At 37.9% G+C, this 16,985-nt stretch overlaps 2 protein-coding genes across 3 annotated transcripts; both read left to right on the top strand.

Annotated features, from left to right (window-relative positions):
* The first annotated feature begins 1,417 nt into the window (after positions 1-1,417).
* On the top strand, positions 1,418-2,885 carry LOC137733016 (uncharacterized). The gene is made up of 2 exons (XM_068472242.2): positions 1,418-2,470; positions 2,609-2,885. Exons 1-2 carry the CDS (start codon positions 1,543-1,545, stop codon positions 2,728-2,730), a joined length of 1,050 nt encoding a protein of 349 aa, XP_068328343.1. The 5' UTR covers positions 1,418-1,542; the 3' UTR covers positions 2,731-2,885.
* Positions 2,886-5,029: 2,144 nt separating this feature from the next.
* On the top strand, positions 5,030-16,852 carry POK1 (phragmoplast orienting kinesin 1). Of its 2 annotated transcripts, XR_015957633.1 has the most exons (36): positions 5,030-5,822; positions 5,902-6,057; positions 6,217-6,300; positions 6,391-6,510; positions 6,601-6,714; positions 6,805-6,897; positions 6,983-7,143; positions 7,231-7,305; positions 7,540-7,627; positions 7,744-7,802; positions 7,893-7,956; positions 8,033-8,098; positions 8,183-8,347; positions 8,444-8,548; positions 8,690-8,925; positions 9,017-9,086; positions 9,163-9,210; positions 9,297-9,355; positions 9,722-9,788; positions 9,887-9,946; positions 10,378-10,434; positions 10,565-12,062; positions 12,158-12,231; positions 12,389-13,702; positions 13,787-13,894; positions 14,086-14,249; positions 14,326-14,413; positions 14,530-14,604; positions 14,761-14,994; positions 15,115-15,213; positions 15,293-15,367; positions 15,468-15,526; positions 15,929-16,160; positions 16,244-16,425; positions 16,511-16,607; positions 16,712-16,852. XR_015957633.1 is itself a non-coding variant. In XM_088687434.1 (35 exons), exons 1-35 carry the CDS (start codon positions 5,256-5,258, stop codon positions 16,524-16,526), a joined length of 6,732 nt encoding a protein of 2,243 aa, XP_088543560.1. In that variant the 5' UTR covers positions 5,030-5,255; the 3' UTR covers positions 16,527-16,697. The 2 variants fall into 2 exon arrangements, 1 of the variants encoding a protein (XP_088543560.1); XM_088687434.1 differs by lacking the exon at positions 16,712-16,852 and having other exon boundaries at positions 16,511-16,697.
* Positions 16,853-16,985: the final 133 nt, after the last annotated feature.

The following is a 16,985-nucleotide window of genomic DNA, read 5'->3' as shown; positions in this document are numbered from 1 at the left end:
TGTTTCAAGTGTTAAAATTAAAATTGAACCAATCATTCATACGGATTGGATTTGTCGGTTTGTGCTATGAATGAATCTCACATTGATGAGAGAAATGGATCTTGCATAAGCTTATGAGTAGTGGGGTTGCTTCTCATATTATCAATTGATTTTATAGATGAAATTCAACTTCATTAGTTTGAATAGTTCTTATAACACCCTACACGTCGCGCCTTAACCTAAAAGATTTTCAATGTACCAGAAACACAGCTAGGTGCATCAAGTGTCATAAGTCATAACAAGTGGTTGAATTTTATTTTTTTTCAAGTCGGGAATAACAACTCTGTTATGAAAGAGCAGGCAGACTACGCCCATTCCTTTATGAGTGGTTTTAGGAGATTAAGGTCCCCCCTTATATTCTCCCTCCATTTGTAGAGGTGGGTTGCCGACGTCTTCGCAAGGATATCCAGATCGTAAGACATTATTACCTTCGCGCTACTGGACTATAGTTCTGTTATTTTCGGAGAGTGCGTTAAATAATATCGAAATACTTGAGAAGTCTATTTTAAATTGGCGAGTTGCAAATATTTAGTTAGAAACTTGATTATGAGTTATTAAATGGTAAAATGAATAAAAAATATCAATTTGAGAGTTGTTCCTAAAGGGCCTAACGAATTTGTAATTAGAATTAGAAGATCTCTTTTAATTGATTATTTTATCCCATTGTAATATTTTACATTGTCGAATGTATCCAACTATTTATACAATAACACTTGATTTACCTGATTGACTCACTGATCTATCTAAAGAATCAAGGGCCAAACTCAACCTTTCAATATAACCAATCATTATGATGGTGTACTTAGTTATAAACTGTATCTTAGAAATAGACAAGGTTTGTCTGCCCTCTCACTTTTGGTGCCCTCCCGTGCCCTCTTGTTTGTATGGTCACGGTTAAGCTACGTCAACATTTTATATTACTATTCATTTTGTCTTATTATCTCTATAAAAAAACTATATAAAATGTTGATGTAACTTAATCGTGACCACACAAAACAAGAGGGCACGGGAGGGCACCGGAAGTGAGAGGTAGACAATCCTTGTCCCTTAGAAATATAGTTTAAATGATGGTATAAATAGAGGATAATGTTAAATAGACTAAAATTTTAAATTAAATTTGCAAACCAAATAATGTGTCATCAATAAGAAATAAGAATGTTAATCAACGCTTAAGTAATAATCCAATCATTAACAATCACATCATTTAATTTGTAAATTTAGTTTAAAAAATTTAGTCTTTTTGACATTACACATAAGTAGATGATAAAGGTAACATTTTACATTAAAAATCACAACACCTCGGGGAATCCCAACACTGATATATCACTGGAGCCACTGATTTCTTCCCTGTTTTTCAACTTGTGGATCCCATCACAGCCTGTCTAAAGATCCAAAAGGTGTCCTAAATTATGGAGTAAATTCCGCCCAGTTTATCAATCTCTTTACACATTAGGCCTTCTTACACTGCCACAGTAACTAATTTTTCATTTCTCACACACAAACATGTGGTGGTCTCAGTCAAAACCACTCATCACCACCGTCAACGTCCTCCTCCTATCACTCCACCTCCACCTCCTCCCCACCCCCACTCTCTCCCAATGCCGCACCTCCTGCGGCCCCATCCCCATACACTACCCTTTCGCCCTCGATGACGGCTGTGGCGCGCCCCAGTTCCGCCACATGTTCAACTGCTCCACCGACCTCTTCTTCGCCACCCCATCCGGAAACTACAAAGTCCAGTCCATAAACTACGACAAGAAAACCATGGTCGTCTACGACCCCGCCATGTCCACCTGCTCCATCCTCCAGCCCCACCACGACTTCCTCATGACCCCAATCCAGTCCGCCATTATCCCGCCGACCTCCGACACCGTCTTCGCACTCCTCAACTGCTCCGTCGACTCCCCTGTCCTCAACCACTACAAGTACCTCTGCTTCAACTTCTCCGGCCACTCCTGTGACGAGCTCTACGACTCCTGCAACGCTTTTCGAATTTTCCGTACCGGTTCCGGATTGGCCACTCCTACCCCCAGCCCCGGAGGATTTTTAAGCAACGGTACTACCCCCAGTCCCGGAGGATTTTTAAGCAACGGTACTACCCCCAGTCCCGGAGGATTTCTAACCAACGGTACTCCTCCTCCTCCTGCTACTACGACTACTTCTCCGCCGTGTTGTTTTACGGGGTACGATTCGGTGAAGTTCATGAGCATGAATATATTGGACTGCACGCATTATACTAGCGTGACGAATACGGATGGATTGAAAGGGTTAGGACCGCCGGATTGGGTTTACGGGATTAAGCTGAGCTTCGCGGTGCCGGATACCGGGTGTGAGAGGTGTGCGCAGTCCGGTGGGACTTGTGGGTTTGATACCGAGACTGAAGGGTCTCTCTGCCTCTGCTCAACTTCCTCTAATTTCACTAGACAATGTGGTAGGTTGATATATCAACTTTTATAAATCTCGATATGTTTATATTATTAGACTGTGGATTTGGATCGCTTATTTAGTTAATAATTAATTAGTTGCTTGAATTTTTCTTCTTGCGGCTAATTTTGGCTTGATTTTTCAGGTGCAGGCAGTTTTTCAGCGGTAGGACGGGACTGTTCTCCCAATATACTATTCCAAGCATCCTTTGTGATTTTGGGGGCGTTGTTAGTCTTTTTGCATGAGTTTAGGATGCTGAATTTGTGATGGTGTTAGTGTTAATCTTTTGTTTAATTATCTTTGAGATATGTGAACATTTCCTCTTCTTATCTACCTTCATTTGCATGCATGATGCAGCTCATGACCCTTTTGAGGGTTTGTCGACAATGTTCTCCATGCAATCTCTAAATTTTGTGACAAAAGTTAGTCTCCAATTCCATCTATAAATTATTCAACCTAGTAGTAGTTAGTAATTCTATTTGTTAATTACAAAGTACGACATTTTGTAAGTTGATATAAGAAATCTTCGGTGAAAATATTTAAAGACATCTTAAGCTCGAATGTCATTTTTCTTATAAATTAATTGTTTACTCTGACAAAAGAAGAGGCTCACACGGACTCGTATTTGGTTCACATGCCTCCATAAATGACTTTGAAACTTTCTTCTATGTGACACGTAATGAGTTTCAAAATCTTTTAAGCACCAAAGCAAGACATTCATTTTTCAACGCGAGATACTCTCAAGTACAACTCAAATTCACAACCCTAGTGGTCAAATGCTTGAATGAAGTTGGATTACTTTGTCATTTGATGGTGAAGGATAAGATGTAAAACAACTAATTTAACGTCAAATTCTATCTTTTCGAAAACAAAAGAAAAATGAATTGCCTTTGTTTAGTCTTTAGTGCAGAACTAAACATTGAGAATGAGAGATGCTAAGAGTAAGAGGATTTATAAAATATGCTAAGAGGATTTATACTAAGAGCCGAGTGAGATTCTTTATGAGCTAAGAGTTAAGCTAATATTATAAAATATTATGTCAAAAACATAAGGTGGTAGAGAGTCTAAAGACAACCCTACTTTTTGAAAAAGTCACTTTAGCATGTCTCTTGTACATTTCCAAAGGAATTTCTCACATTTGAGTAGCCTTAAACCTCATCGAGACAACAAAATGAGTATGTAATTATAAAATTGCTATACTAATTACACAAAATCCAACATATATATATATATATATATATATTCTAAGGATTAAGGTGCCATTTCAGGCCGCTCCTCCACTAATCCACTTTCTCTTTTGAGTTTTGATCATCAATATATTCTAAGGATTAAGGTGCCATTTCAGGCCGCTCCCCCACTAATCCACTTTCTCTTTTGAGTTTTGATCATCAGACGTTGCTGTTTGAATTCAAATTCCCACCCTAAACTCTTTTCTCTTTAATCATCGTTTTGGCCATAGCTGAATCCCCATCATCATTATGTTCAAATCAAGTCTCAACATCCTTTTTCTACGGACCATCATATGTGCGCACACTTTTTTTGTTACAAACTTCCATGATTTTCCTTATATTAATTATAGGTTACAAGATAACACACGACTAATTTACAAGTCAAGTGAACGTTCAAGTTGGGTTATGCCTATTAGTTCTTACAACAAAACTTGGGTTAAACCATCTGACTAACTAGGTGATTCAATCATTTAATATGAATGAGCAATTCGATAAGTTGTCATTGTAATTTTGTTATTTAATTATTCTATTTAAAAAAACAATGTGACTTCATTTTATTAGCCAATTGGTTAGGCATACTTGAACCATGTTTCTCTCAGCTCTTAGTATATTATGGGTATTTATTTTCCTAATGCTAAGAGAGATTTCAAATTCGAATCCTCCATCCTCGTTGGTAAAAAACAAAAAAAACAAATTAGGGTAATAATTGACTTATAATTCAAAAAAATATAATTCAACATGCATAACTATAACTAAGTTGGCTAGAACAATGTCTTCTCCTTGCAACCAAGTTCGAATAACTTTTGTGACAATATAAATTAGATTAGAATATTTGGTTTATTTAAAAAGATATATATATATATATATATATATAAGAAATTTTTAAGGGAATGGATACCCATTTTTTTTGATAAAAATGGGGATTAGTTGTGGGATCCACACTACATTGAACTTTAACGATTTGAACCGTCTATTTTTCAAGTTGCATCTCATATATCATCCTATTAGCCAAATCGGAAATGTTTAAGATATCTAATTGAGTTCAAAGAAATTAACGAATACTTTGTTATATAAGAAACAATGAAATTTTATCTTGATAATTAAATAAACAAATGATTTCGGATTGAATTAAATTTTTATAAGGATAATTTATAAATCAAAATTTATAAAATAGACTGTTCAAATAATTAAAATTTGATGTGAAGCGGAAAAAAATGAGAATTTCTTTACAAAGACGGCCCGTGTATGTGTGTGTATGTATATATTTGGGTTCAATTGAAAAAGACAAAAAGAGATGGAGCGTCCCGTTAACAATTCAAACGGGCGGGGCAATCACTGAGCTTTACCAATTTCAAATTCCCACCACTCTGACACTTTCCACTCAAATCTCAACCCACTTCTCTCCTTCCCAACCCAACGGCCAAAAGCAAACCCAAAACCCCCCCAAAACGTCACCGTATTCTTCGTCTTCTCCGTCGAATCATGGATTCAAAACTCCGTTTCTAATACGGAAACAAACACAACAATCCAACTTGTTTCACTGAAGCTCCGAGCTCCCTCAGCATGTCGAAGGAGAGCTCAACTGTTCGATTCCCAGCCCGAAACGTCGCGAGGAACTCGCAGTCCGAACCGAACGAGAACGAATTCGAAACCGCGTCGAATCCAATCCACTTTCCGCCTCCAAGAACGCCTCTTAACAGCATTGCAGATCCAGCCCAGCTGCAGAAGGAACTCCATGAGTTTGATTTCGATTCGCAACCGAAGTTCGAGGCGATTCGATCCGGTCGGTATTCGTTATCGTCGGATAGGAAGATCGAAGCTCAGGAGAAAGCTGGACATGGCGGAGGTCTCAGCTATGGAACTCCCAGGGTTTCGTCAGGTCGCGGAGGGAAGGCGCACTCGGAGCCAAACTCGGCTCAAAGCACTCCGGCGAGGACCGGTAGAGCTTCGATTGGTGGAGCAGTGGGAGGTTGTACCGGAATCAAAGCTCTGCAGTACAATGGAGGCAGAGCAGGGAGTTGTTCTAGAATCTCCCGGGAGGTTTCTGTGGTGAATTCCGCGGTTTTAGCTCAAGTTCCGCATTTTGAGCTAGCGGAGGACTCCTCGTTCTGGACCGATCACAATGTGCAGGTTCGGAGATTGGTTTGGGTTTGGTAATTGGTGCCAAAGTTTTCTGGAGTTTGATTGGTTTGATTGGTTTTGAGTTCAGGTGCTGATTCGAATTCGGCCATTGAGTAGTATGGAGAGAGCTTTGCAAGGGCAAGGCCGGTGTTTGAAGCAGGAAAGTGCGAAAACTCTGGTTTGGCATGGTCATCCGGAAACCAGATTCACATTCGATCACATTGCATGCGAGACAATATCACAGGTAACTAGGGTTATGTAAAATAATACCTAAAATTTTTCTGTTTTAATTTTTACTGCTATCTTTAAAGTAATGCTATGTCGAAAAATGGACCTTGATGTTTTATTATTTGGCTTCAATCCATTGGAAACTCATTGAGTGTGTTGATTGAGTTTGTCATAGGAAAAGCTGTTCAGGGTTGCTGGGTTGCCCATGGTGGAGAATTGCTTGTCTGGTTATAATAGCTGCATGTTTGCTTACGGTCAGGTATTTCTTCGGAGAAGTTAATAGTTCGGTGCATGGTGTGGTTTATTTATTTTTGCTGGATAAGTTACACTCTAAGTTTCTTGTTTGCAGACGGGTAGTGGCAAAACATACACAATGATGGGTGAAATATATGAGGTTGAAGGGCAGCTCAATGAAGATTGTGGGCTTACTCCACGCATTTTTGAGTATTTGTTTAAAAGGATCAGACTGGTACGCTGTTCAAATTATTGATATCTTAATCTATAGCTAAAATTTATCTTTTATTTGGGTTTGATGTCTTACTATAATTTATTCATGCAGGAAGAGGAAAGCAGGCGGGAGGAACAGCTGAAGTACAGCTGCAAATGTTCCTTTCTCGAGATTTACAATGAGCAGATAACAGATCTCTTGGAACCTACATCAACTAATCTACAAGTAATTAACATCTTTTCAAATGTTCATGTTGCAATTTCCATTTAGCATTGTTTTGTTGAGCAATAAGTAAACGTATCTTCCATATTGTAGCTCAGGGAGGACTTGAAGAAAGGGGTATATGTTGAAAACCTTACAGAATACAATGTGAGGAATGTTAATGATGTTGTCAAGCTTCTGTTACAGGTGGGACTTTATGATAAATGTTATCTAATGAATCACTAACTACATATTCGGGTGTGAGTATGATGCTATATATTTGTTTTCTTAGGGTGCTTCAAACAGAAAAATGGCAGCAACGCACATGAACAGTGAGAGCAGCCGATCGCACAGTGTTTTCACATGTATCATAGAAAGCCGTTGGGAAAAGGATTCCATGACCCATTTTAGATTCGCTAGGTTGAATTTAGTAGATCTAGCTGGCTCAGAAAGGTAACTACCATCTTCATAATTTATTCTTTTTTTTGTTTAATATTTTATTCAAGGCTTATCTGCTGGCTGACTTGCTTATTCATTTAGGCAGAAAAGCTCTGGTGCAGAGGGAGATCGTTTGAAAGAAGCAGCAAATATCAACAAATCATTATCAACTCTTGGGTAATTATTTCAAGGACCTGTTTGGTTTTCTATTATACTTTTAAATATTTCCTTCCGTTTTCTGCTTTCACAAGGCCAAATTCAAATGCCAACTTGGTCATTAGTGTAATTTCCAGAAATACATAAAACATGGGGTCTGTTTGCACATGGTTGAATTAGTCGTATATGCCTTTATTGCTAGGCAGACTTTAGTTTGGTTTCAGTTGGATAACCTATATTACTTTGTGGTTTTAGCTTGGTGATAATGTCTTTGGTCGACTTAGCACATGGGAAACATAGACATGTTCCCTATAGAGATTCAAGGCTTACATTTCTTCTTCAGGTTAGACGCCAAATGCTCTGGAACCTAAGATATTTTATGTCATTTTGTAACACTATGCATACTTGTTCATTTTACTGCATCTTCATACATAATTGGTCTATGACTTTGGGACGCAGGATTCTCTGGGTGGGAACTCAAAAACAACTATAATATCGAATGTCAGCCCATCAATTTGGTATGTGTTGATTCTTTCATAGTTCTAGATTACTTTATGTTCTTATTCTTCTTTTTGGTTTCCTTAAACTGACCTTGTCTTTCCTTGTAGTTCTGCAAATGAGACACTTAGTACTTTGAAGTTTGCCCAGCGTGCCAAACTCATCCAGAACAATGTACTTACTTCGTACACTGACACACACACTTTCATTCTCTTTTTAGTTCTTGACTTTCATTTCCATATTTTTCCAGGCTAAAGTGAATGAAGATGCTTCAGGTGACACAACTGCACTTCAGCGACAAATCCAACAGCTGAAGGCATGAGTTATATTTGCAATTTTGTGAAAATTTTAACCTTGAACATCTAACAGATGGTATAACTGAAGTATTGAACTGTTACAGGGCCAGTTGTCCATCCTAATGATGCACCATAACCTCTCGAGGTCTTCAACAAGTTGCGTGCCAAGTAGTGAAGAACCTAGATTCAATGACTTGCCTGAGAAATATGATGACTCTCAAGAAGAAAACATGGCAACTAATAAGTTACCAATCATGCGAAACAAGAAGGTAATTTGATTTTCCACATAGAAGTCATTTCCTTCTAAAGAACAGTTGTATGATGCAATCCCACTATGGAAATGCATTCTAACACAAATGTAACAGATGAAAAGCATGGAGACTGTTTTAGTTGGTGCCCTAAGAAGGGAAAAGATGGCAGAACATGAAGTCCAGAAGTTGGTGGCTGAAATTGAACACATGAACAACTTGGTGTGTTTTGCTACAAGTAGTTATATATAGTTTCCTATGTCTGTTAAGTTCTTCACTATTCTGTGTAAAGGTTTTTCATGATTATTAATATCTAAATAGCAGTATGTGATGCGATTTATTAGTGACATGGTATTTCTGCAGGTTTGCCAAAGAGAGGAGGATGTTGGACATACTAAAGTGATGCTAAGGTTTCGGGAGGACAAAATTAAACGACTTGAACTGTTTACGGATGGAATGTTGTCTGCTGAGAAGTATCTGATGGAGGAGAACAAGGCTTTACTGGAAGAGATTCAGCTGCTTCAAGCAAGAATTGATAGCAATCCAGAATTGACCCGATATGCTGCGGAGAACTTTAGACTTCTCGAGCAACTTAAATTGTAATTTGTATATTGCTCAATTCTGTAGATGGTTGCTCTTTGTCTTCTTTTTGGGTGGCCATGACTCATTTTGCATTATTCTTCATGCCAGGTACCAAAACTTTCACGAGCATGGAGAGCGAGAAACATTGCTAGCTGAAGTATCAGAATTACGCAATCAGGTCCATAAAATTCTCCTCCTTCCAAAACTGCCTCATGCACTCTAAGGTGGCTATCTAAAACATGTTTTATGTGCAGCTTCTGGATACACTTCAAGGAAAGCTTCCATGCTCGAATGAAAATCAGGTTGGAAAACACCTTTTGGTTAATAATAATACATATGACCTTTTAGAAACTTCCAATTCTTAATGTGCTTTCTTTGAAGAGTGCAGAATAGTGATACCATAAGGGAACTGGAAGATTGCAGGGTCATGAATTCTAAACTGATTAGGTATTTTTCTTCATCAAAATACACTTTTTAATGCATTTTGGATCTGCTTTGTTTCTTTTTAATCGATTAATTTCATTGTGTTCTCTAAGTTTCCAGTATAATCCTGCTCCTCTCCCTGGCTACCAAAAACATACGGCAGAAAGGAATCTTATTCTTCCTCCACATGATAAACACTGGTCCTGTCACTACTTGACAGCCATATATGTGGACATTCTATTACCATAAATTGTCTAGTTACTTTCTGCTGCTATTGATACAATTTAAACCTTTCATATTAACTATGTGAAGGCAAATGTCTTTCGCTGTTTTGGTTAAAAATGACATGTCGCCATTGCTCATTATCCTCTTATGATTTTGCATCCGCAGGGAAGTAGATGAATTACAACTAGAACTGCAAAAGCATATGAACTCCAGTCAGGCTACCTCGGGCTCTGTAAGGATAGCCTATAAATAGTTGGAAAGAAACTGTTGTTTAAACGACGTTATAACATTTGCATATGTAGTTGATGGACAATCTTTGCATATATGCAGGTCAGATATTCTTTCTCCAAGGAAACTGAGGAATTCAGGCAATCAGATAAATATTCAATGGTAAGTGAGATATATCAATTTGTTTCCAGCCTAGTATCCAATTAGTTTACATCGGTGACCATTCTTCAAATACTGGAGTTATTTTCAATTTTACATGATTTTTTATCTTTGTTGCTATATCCCAGTTCATTTTCTGTGCATTTAAAATTTTAAACAAAAGCTATCCATGCCATGATATCACGTTGTGTTTCACTGTTCTAGCTTGTGCTTGGTAAATTTGCCACTTCCATTCTTGCGTACTTCATTTTACTCAAAAGAAAACAGAAAGACTCACTCACGGCAGCGAGAAGAAATTCTGTGGCATGTTATTCATTTTAAATGAGCTAGAAAGCAACTAGTTCTAGACAGATTATAACCTACATAGACATCACGTTGTGTTGCACTTTGCCTTCTTCTCGGAATCAAATTTATGATTGGCAACCACTTTTCAGATTGAAAGCTTGTCTATAAGAAGTGACTCTGGAGATGAAATAGCATCTTACACTCAGGTATGTGATGAGGTTGTACAAAACCATGTGATTCATGTAGGTCTAAATGTAGGTGATGATACTCAAAAAAGAGTAAATGGATGCTAGATTGTTGCGGGTTCATTTAATAATTATGTTACATCATGTGCAGGAGGAAAGCTGCAGATACATGGAAGTTTCATGCAACAAGGACAGATTAGAAATCCAATCTGAGCTGAAATGTGAAAGTCATTTTCTGAAATCAGGTGATTTACATAAAGAAAACAAGGGCATGATAATGACGATCACTGAAGATGTTGAGAGGAAGGCTTTGCAAGCTAAGCTGGACAAAATGGCTAAGGACCTTGAGGAGGTGAGGTTACTTAATAGCCACTTTCAAGAGGATCAGCTGTTACAGTTGTCTCACCAGAAACAAACCGAAACAGTCTGTGAACAGGTTGAGATGGAGACAGCGAGAACGATTCTTCATTTACAGGAAGAGGTTGCTGCCCTTCAGTTTGAACTTGATGAGAGATTACAGTGCATGATTCAGGAAAATACAATACTGAAAAACACAATTGCAGCAAAAGAGGATCAAATAAGAATACTGAGTGGGGAGTGGGAAAAGGCAACCTTAGAACTAACAAGATTCCTCCTAGATGGTTCTAGATCCCTCAGAAATGCCTCCAGCCAAATAGAAACTATTGCTTGTTCATTTCCTCAAGCTAACGTTTGTGTCAGTGAAGATGTCCAGAGGGCTGCCAAAGTTTGCATGGAAAAAGAAGAAACAATTGAACTTCTACAGAAGAGTTTGGAAGATGCGCGAATGATGGTAATGGAAATGGAACAGAAGTTAAGTTCCTTGAAGGGAGCAACAATGGCTTTAAGTGAACTCCAGCATTTGGATAATGATGAGAGCACCAAAGAAGCAATTCCCTTCTGCATGCTGTCAGATGAGCAGACCAACATGGTTGAGATGCTAGAGAGAAAAATCATATATAAGGAAAGTAAGTTCAAAGAAGCAGAAAAATGTGCCAATGCTGCGTTCCTTGTAATAAAATGGCTTATGGATCGCAATGCTAGTTATGCAATGGAGAGAAAGATTCCCATCTCAGTTCTAGCTATACCAGCCAGAATGCCCAACCACATAACTAGTGGCACAAATGAAAATGCTTTAAGAGAGCCTTGCAAAATTTCTCAGTCTTGTATGGTTGAACCGCTATCATTAGAAGCATATAAGTATTTGAAATCTGAAAGTCTTTATCACATGCTGCATGAAATAAAGAATGAGCTCAGTGTAGCAAATGGTAGATTGAAAACTACTGAAGATTTCATTTACACAATAAATGAAGATGAAGATAAATGGAGTACTGATAGTTTGATGTCCAGCTGTGATACTTCAACAGAAGGTTCTTGTTCTGTTAACCAATTTTGGGCACTTGAAGGGAAAACGGGGGAACTAAGAGTTGAAGAAGGCTCAGTGCTTCAGTCTGCTGATCATGATCCAGATGAGTCAAAGAAGCTCTTCAAACATTTCACTCACTCTGAAGGAGAATCATTCTGCTTGAAAAAAGAATTAGAGATGACACGTGATGCTTTCCACAAACTCTCTGTTAGGCTAACCACACTTGTTAGTGAGTTGGACATTGGAGGTAGTTCTCAACCAGCAGGTATATTCTTCAGTGAGTTTAAGTTTTTATAATAATGACCAGAAGCATACATTGATCGATCAGGGGACTTAATCAGCTCTTATTATTATATGCAGAGTTGAAAGAAATTGTTCCATCGTTTGACTTGAGGATGGAGAATGCTGATGCAGGGTGTCGTATTACAGAAAGGGTACATTAAAAATTCTCTCGATAGTATCCGAAAATAATTGTGATGTGAACTTGTGAGGCAATTATATGTTAAAATGGGTTGTATAATAGCACTTTCATAATCAATATTTTATTAAGAAAAATGCTAGTGAGTAAGATCATTGTGCTTTGATGTGCAGGTAGCTGCTGATAAGAAGAGTGATTTTGCTGGTAGCTTCTTAAGCAAATTTGAAGAAGCGCATGCAATGATAAAAGAAGCCGATGTTATGTTAAATGCCTTGGTGGAAGCAAATGAAAATGCAAAAGAATTGACTGGGCTGTGGAAGCAAGCTGGTGAGGATCTGATGTTAGAAAGAGCAAGCTTTACTGAAGAAGTTGAACATCTCAAATCTTCAGTACGTCTAATAGAAAGAGAGAACGAACTACTGCAGGATCAATCTCATTATAATTTGGTGGAGATAGCAAAATCATTGTCTTTGCTTGAAGAGTGTTTTATGCAATTAAAAAGTGATGTGGAGGAGAAGTTCAAGGTAATATATGCTGATACTTCATCCATGGGAAGGGAGATACACTGCTTTATTAGCAATTCAAGATCATTGCTTGAAGAACTATGCTCTGAGAGATTAGAGAAAGACTTTTCCACATCTGTCCTTCATCAGTGTCTCATAGGAGAGCTTATCTCCAGAATATCATGTTCTAATGTTGAAATCAGTTTCCATCCATTCAGACAGCAAGAAGGCTGCTCAACAACAAATAAACTGCATACGATATCGTCAAGTTGTGAGGATGGCATAGTGCGTACTAGTAACATCTCCAAAGATGATGCACATCAAAGAGGAGTCACAAATTTGAAAGCCGGTGACTTCAATTTATCCTGCGATACTTTGATTGATGAGAATTTAGCACTGAAGGAAGAATTGCAACGGAAAGAGATTCTACTAGAGGGCTTGCATTTTGATTTTAGAATGTTGCAGGAATCAGCATCCAGCACAAAGGATATAAAGGATGAAACTGAAAGGCTGATGAAATCTTTGAGCCAAATACAGAATGAACTAGAATTAAAAGCATGCCAACTTGATGATATGTTGGCTCAGCATGAAAATCTCGGGGGTCGTCTGACTGACACTGAAAAGGCTCTGCTTGAATCAAATTTTAATCTCGAGCAGGCCACAGAAACAATCAACACTCTTTCAGACCAAAACTGTGAGTTGAAAGAGCTTCTAAAAGATCTCTATCTCAAAAATTCTGAAGCCGAAGAACAACTGGAAGAGCAGAAGGAAGTGGTGAAAGGTTTGGAAGAGGAAATTATTCATTTGACTTCTTCAATGGAAAAAAAATTACTCTGCTCAGTTGAAGGCTTTGAGGATGATTTGAGAAGAGTCATCAGCGAGAGAGACCAACTCCTAGATGAGGTCCATTCCCTGAATGATAAACTTGAGATGTCATATGCAATGGCCGATGAACATGAAGCTATATCCGTCGAAGCTCGCCAGGTATGTGTTTCATGTTTATTCGTATGTCATATATCAAAGTTTGGATGGCAGGTGGATTTATCATATATTGAACCAATATTGTAGGAATCTGAGGCAAGTAAGATGTATGCCGAACAAAAGGAAGAGGAGGTTAAGATTTTAGAATGCTCTGTTGAGGAGCTTGAATGTACCATCAATGTATTGGAAAAAAAGGTTAGCTCCCTCGGCATTTTTGTCTCTTTATTTAATACGTGAACATCAATGGAGTGCTAGTATCAACAGGTCTTGCTGTCTTACAATTACATTTCTTACAAACATCTGGTCATGTATCAGCTGCGTGCTGTTTGAGGTATTGACATGTTTTGGTTATTGGTTTCAATTCCAAAATTTGTCCCTTCTTTTAGGTATATGAGATGAATGATGAGGTAGAAAGACATCGGTTAATCAGAGATGCACTAGAACTGGAACTCCAAGCTTTAAGACACAGATTGTCTACTGTTGAAAATTTCAGTGAACATATGGATTCAGAAAACATAAACGGTGAACAAGCTGAAGATTTGATATCTAGGTATTGCTTGAATTCTCCGTTAAATTCTCGTTTTTGCCTTAAATTACCTTAAACATGATAAATCGTTTTGATACAGGCAACTGCAGAGTAGGCTACTGGAACTTCATGAGGCTCACAACAAGATAAAGCTTCTTGAAGAGGAAAGGGCAGAGCAGGATAAAGAGGTGAGGTCCCCCTTCTTTGCTGGTGTTTAATTATCTTGTATGTGTGCAATGAATTTTAATTATCTTGTATTTGTTTTCTAAGAACCAAATTTTGACAAATTTTGCATATCATGAAGATCAAACAATGCAAAGAATACATCTCCGAAATCGTGTTGCATGCTGAAGCCCAGACGTCACAGTACCAACAGAAGGTACAAAGACTAAAGTTTCTCTCATCATTCAATATATCCTTGAACACATCTTCCAGCACATTCAAAATTCAGATAACTGAATTCTTTTCTGTCAAATAGAGAGAATGAGATATTTATAATTAACCAAATTTTGACATTAAATAACCTTTTGAACAGTACAAGACTCTTGAGGCCATGGTTTGTGAAGTGAAAGAAGATAAGAGAAACTCAACATCAACAGCTGTGGCATCAGACAAATCAGAGAAAATCAGGACGAGGGGTTCCAGCTCGCCATTCAGATGCATTTCAAGTTTGGTTCAGCAGATGAATACGGAGAAGGAACAAGAATTGTCTTTGGCCAGGCTTCAGATTAAGGAACTAGAGAATCTGGCAGCTAGCCGGCAGAAGGAGGTTAAGCACCCCCTTTGCTTAGTTTCCCTTTCTCAAACACTTTTGTAGGCAAAACTGCTAAAATTTGACACAACTGTTAACCATCAGAAGAGTATTGATTTGATTGAAATATGATCTCAGGTATGTTTGCTGAATACTAGGCTGACTGCAGCAGAGAGCATGACACATGATGTCATTCGTGATTTACTTGGTGTCAAATTGGACATGACTAACTATGCAGTAAGTCTCCGTCACTTGTAAGTGTTAAAACTTCATAACGGCAATTCTCATTTGTTTTGTTTCTTTTGGTATCATCTAGAACTTGATAGACCAGTATCACGTTCAAAAACTAGTAGAAGAGGCTCATCAGCAAACAGAAGAATTCCAAGCAAAGGTGACCATAACTGATTTTGTTTTATTTATTTTACTTTTGTCTTCCTTTTCCCTATCGTCTTGTCTGTAGACCTAGCTAACTGATTTTGGCATCATCTCAGGAGCAAGAAATTCTCAACTTAAGGAAGCAGATACATGATCTAATGGAGGAAAGACAGAGGTTAGACCCATTTCGATATACCACTTTCGAGTTGCGACCATAATTTTTATCCAATTTTTATAAGTTTCTCTCCTTGTGATTACAACTTCTGTAACCTCCAAAAACCGAACTTATGATTGAATCATTGATGTAATTGCTGTAGGGTCGATCTTTTAACAGAAATTGAAAAAAACCAATAAGCAAACAACAACCTGCAAATGAGTACCGTAGCGGAAAATTGTTCAAATCACTTAAAAATTTCATTTCATTACCGAAATGCCCACATCTGGAACAAGAAAAACAAGAATTATTGTAGTATTCTTGTTTGTCTTTGCTCAAGTTAAAAGCAAAACTTCGTCTTATGACACGAATTCATGCCGCTACGTTCTTCATATTTTCTTATTTGAAATTTTGCTATTGCAGTTGCATATCCGAAATAGATAAAAAGGAAGAAGATATGATGACTACCCGGACGACATTACAACAACTCCAAGACAGAGATCAAATGCTTTCTGCACAGAATGAGATGTTGAAGGTGGATAAGACCAATCTGAAGCGGAGGGTGGCGGAGCTGGATGAGATGGTAAGAACAATTCTTGGAACACCAAAAACACAGCAGCAGCAGCCGCCAATTCACCGCACCTCCAAGACCAAGGCATGTTTTTCTCCACGTAAATGAGTTCTTTACGGCAACGGTAACTTTCAACTAACGTGCCATGGCTTTTCTTGATCAAGCAGAACACTAGCTCATTGAAGTTGCATGAGGTTGATTTCGCCAGGAGACTGGAACACTCCGAGAAGCATCTTTCTCGCGTGAATGGTGAACTTGCTCAATACATCAAATCTGGCAGCAGCAGTGGCACCGGTGGTGGACATTCAAGAGACAAGCGTTTCGGACACACGTCGGAAACGGACTATAGGTGAGTGTTTTGCTGTGCAACAAAAATTAATTCGACTCTTATCATTCTTCAATTTGGTAAAATCCATAATGTTGTTGGCCAACAGAAAGCAGAAGAATTGAGTCTGGATGAAGTCAAATGCCGCAGAATTCACATCATCTGTAAAAGTACATATTTTTGGATAATTGGTGGTGAATTTAAAGGTAAACATTAAAAAATAAAGAAAAACTCAAATACTTGTTATGTGTGACCATAATTTTCTCTTGGATTATAAATTCACTTTTTAACGGTTAGATATATTTTGTAGATTATTTCAACAGCACTTGCGAACAAGTCCCACGCAACCCAGCTTGTGTTTCTTCATTGCTTTATATATATGTACATGTATATTTAATTGTGCTACTTAGCAAGTGTGGATAATAAATAAATAAAATTGTTTGATGTGGCATTCTAAGATTCATACAGCTGACTCTACTTAGTGAGATAAGACTTGGTTGTTTGATGTTCTAAGATCGAAATATTGTTCGATTCTTTGTTAACTGAAAGCGGATAATGGAAAAAGAATTGAAGTGTAGGCCTAA

The sequence above is a fragment of the Pyrus communis genome, chromosome 16 (genome assembly GCF_041283825.1).
Source record: "Pyrus communis isolate YQ-2024b chromosome 16, ASM4128382v1, whole genome shotgun sequence".
NCBI classification, from domain to species: Eukaryota; Viridiplantae; Streptophyta; class Magnoliopsida; order Rosales; family Rosaceae; genus Pyrus; species Pyrus communis.
This window is presented reverse-complemented; position numbering and strand designations above follow the sequence as displayed.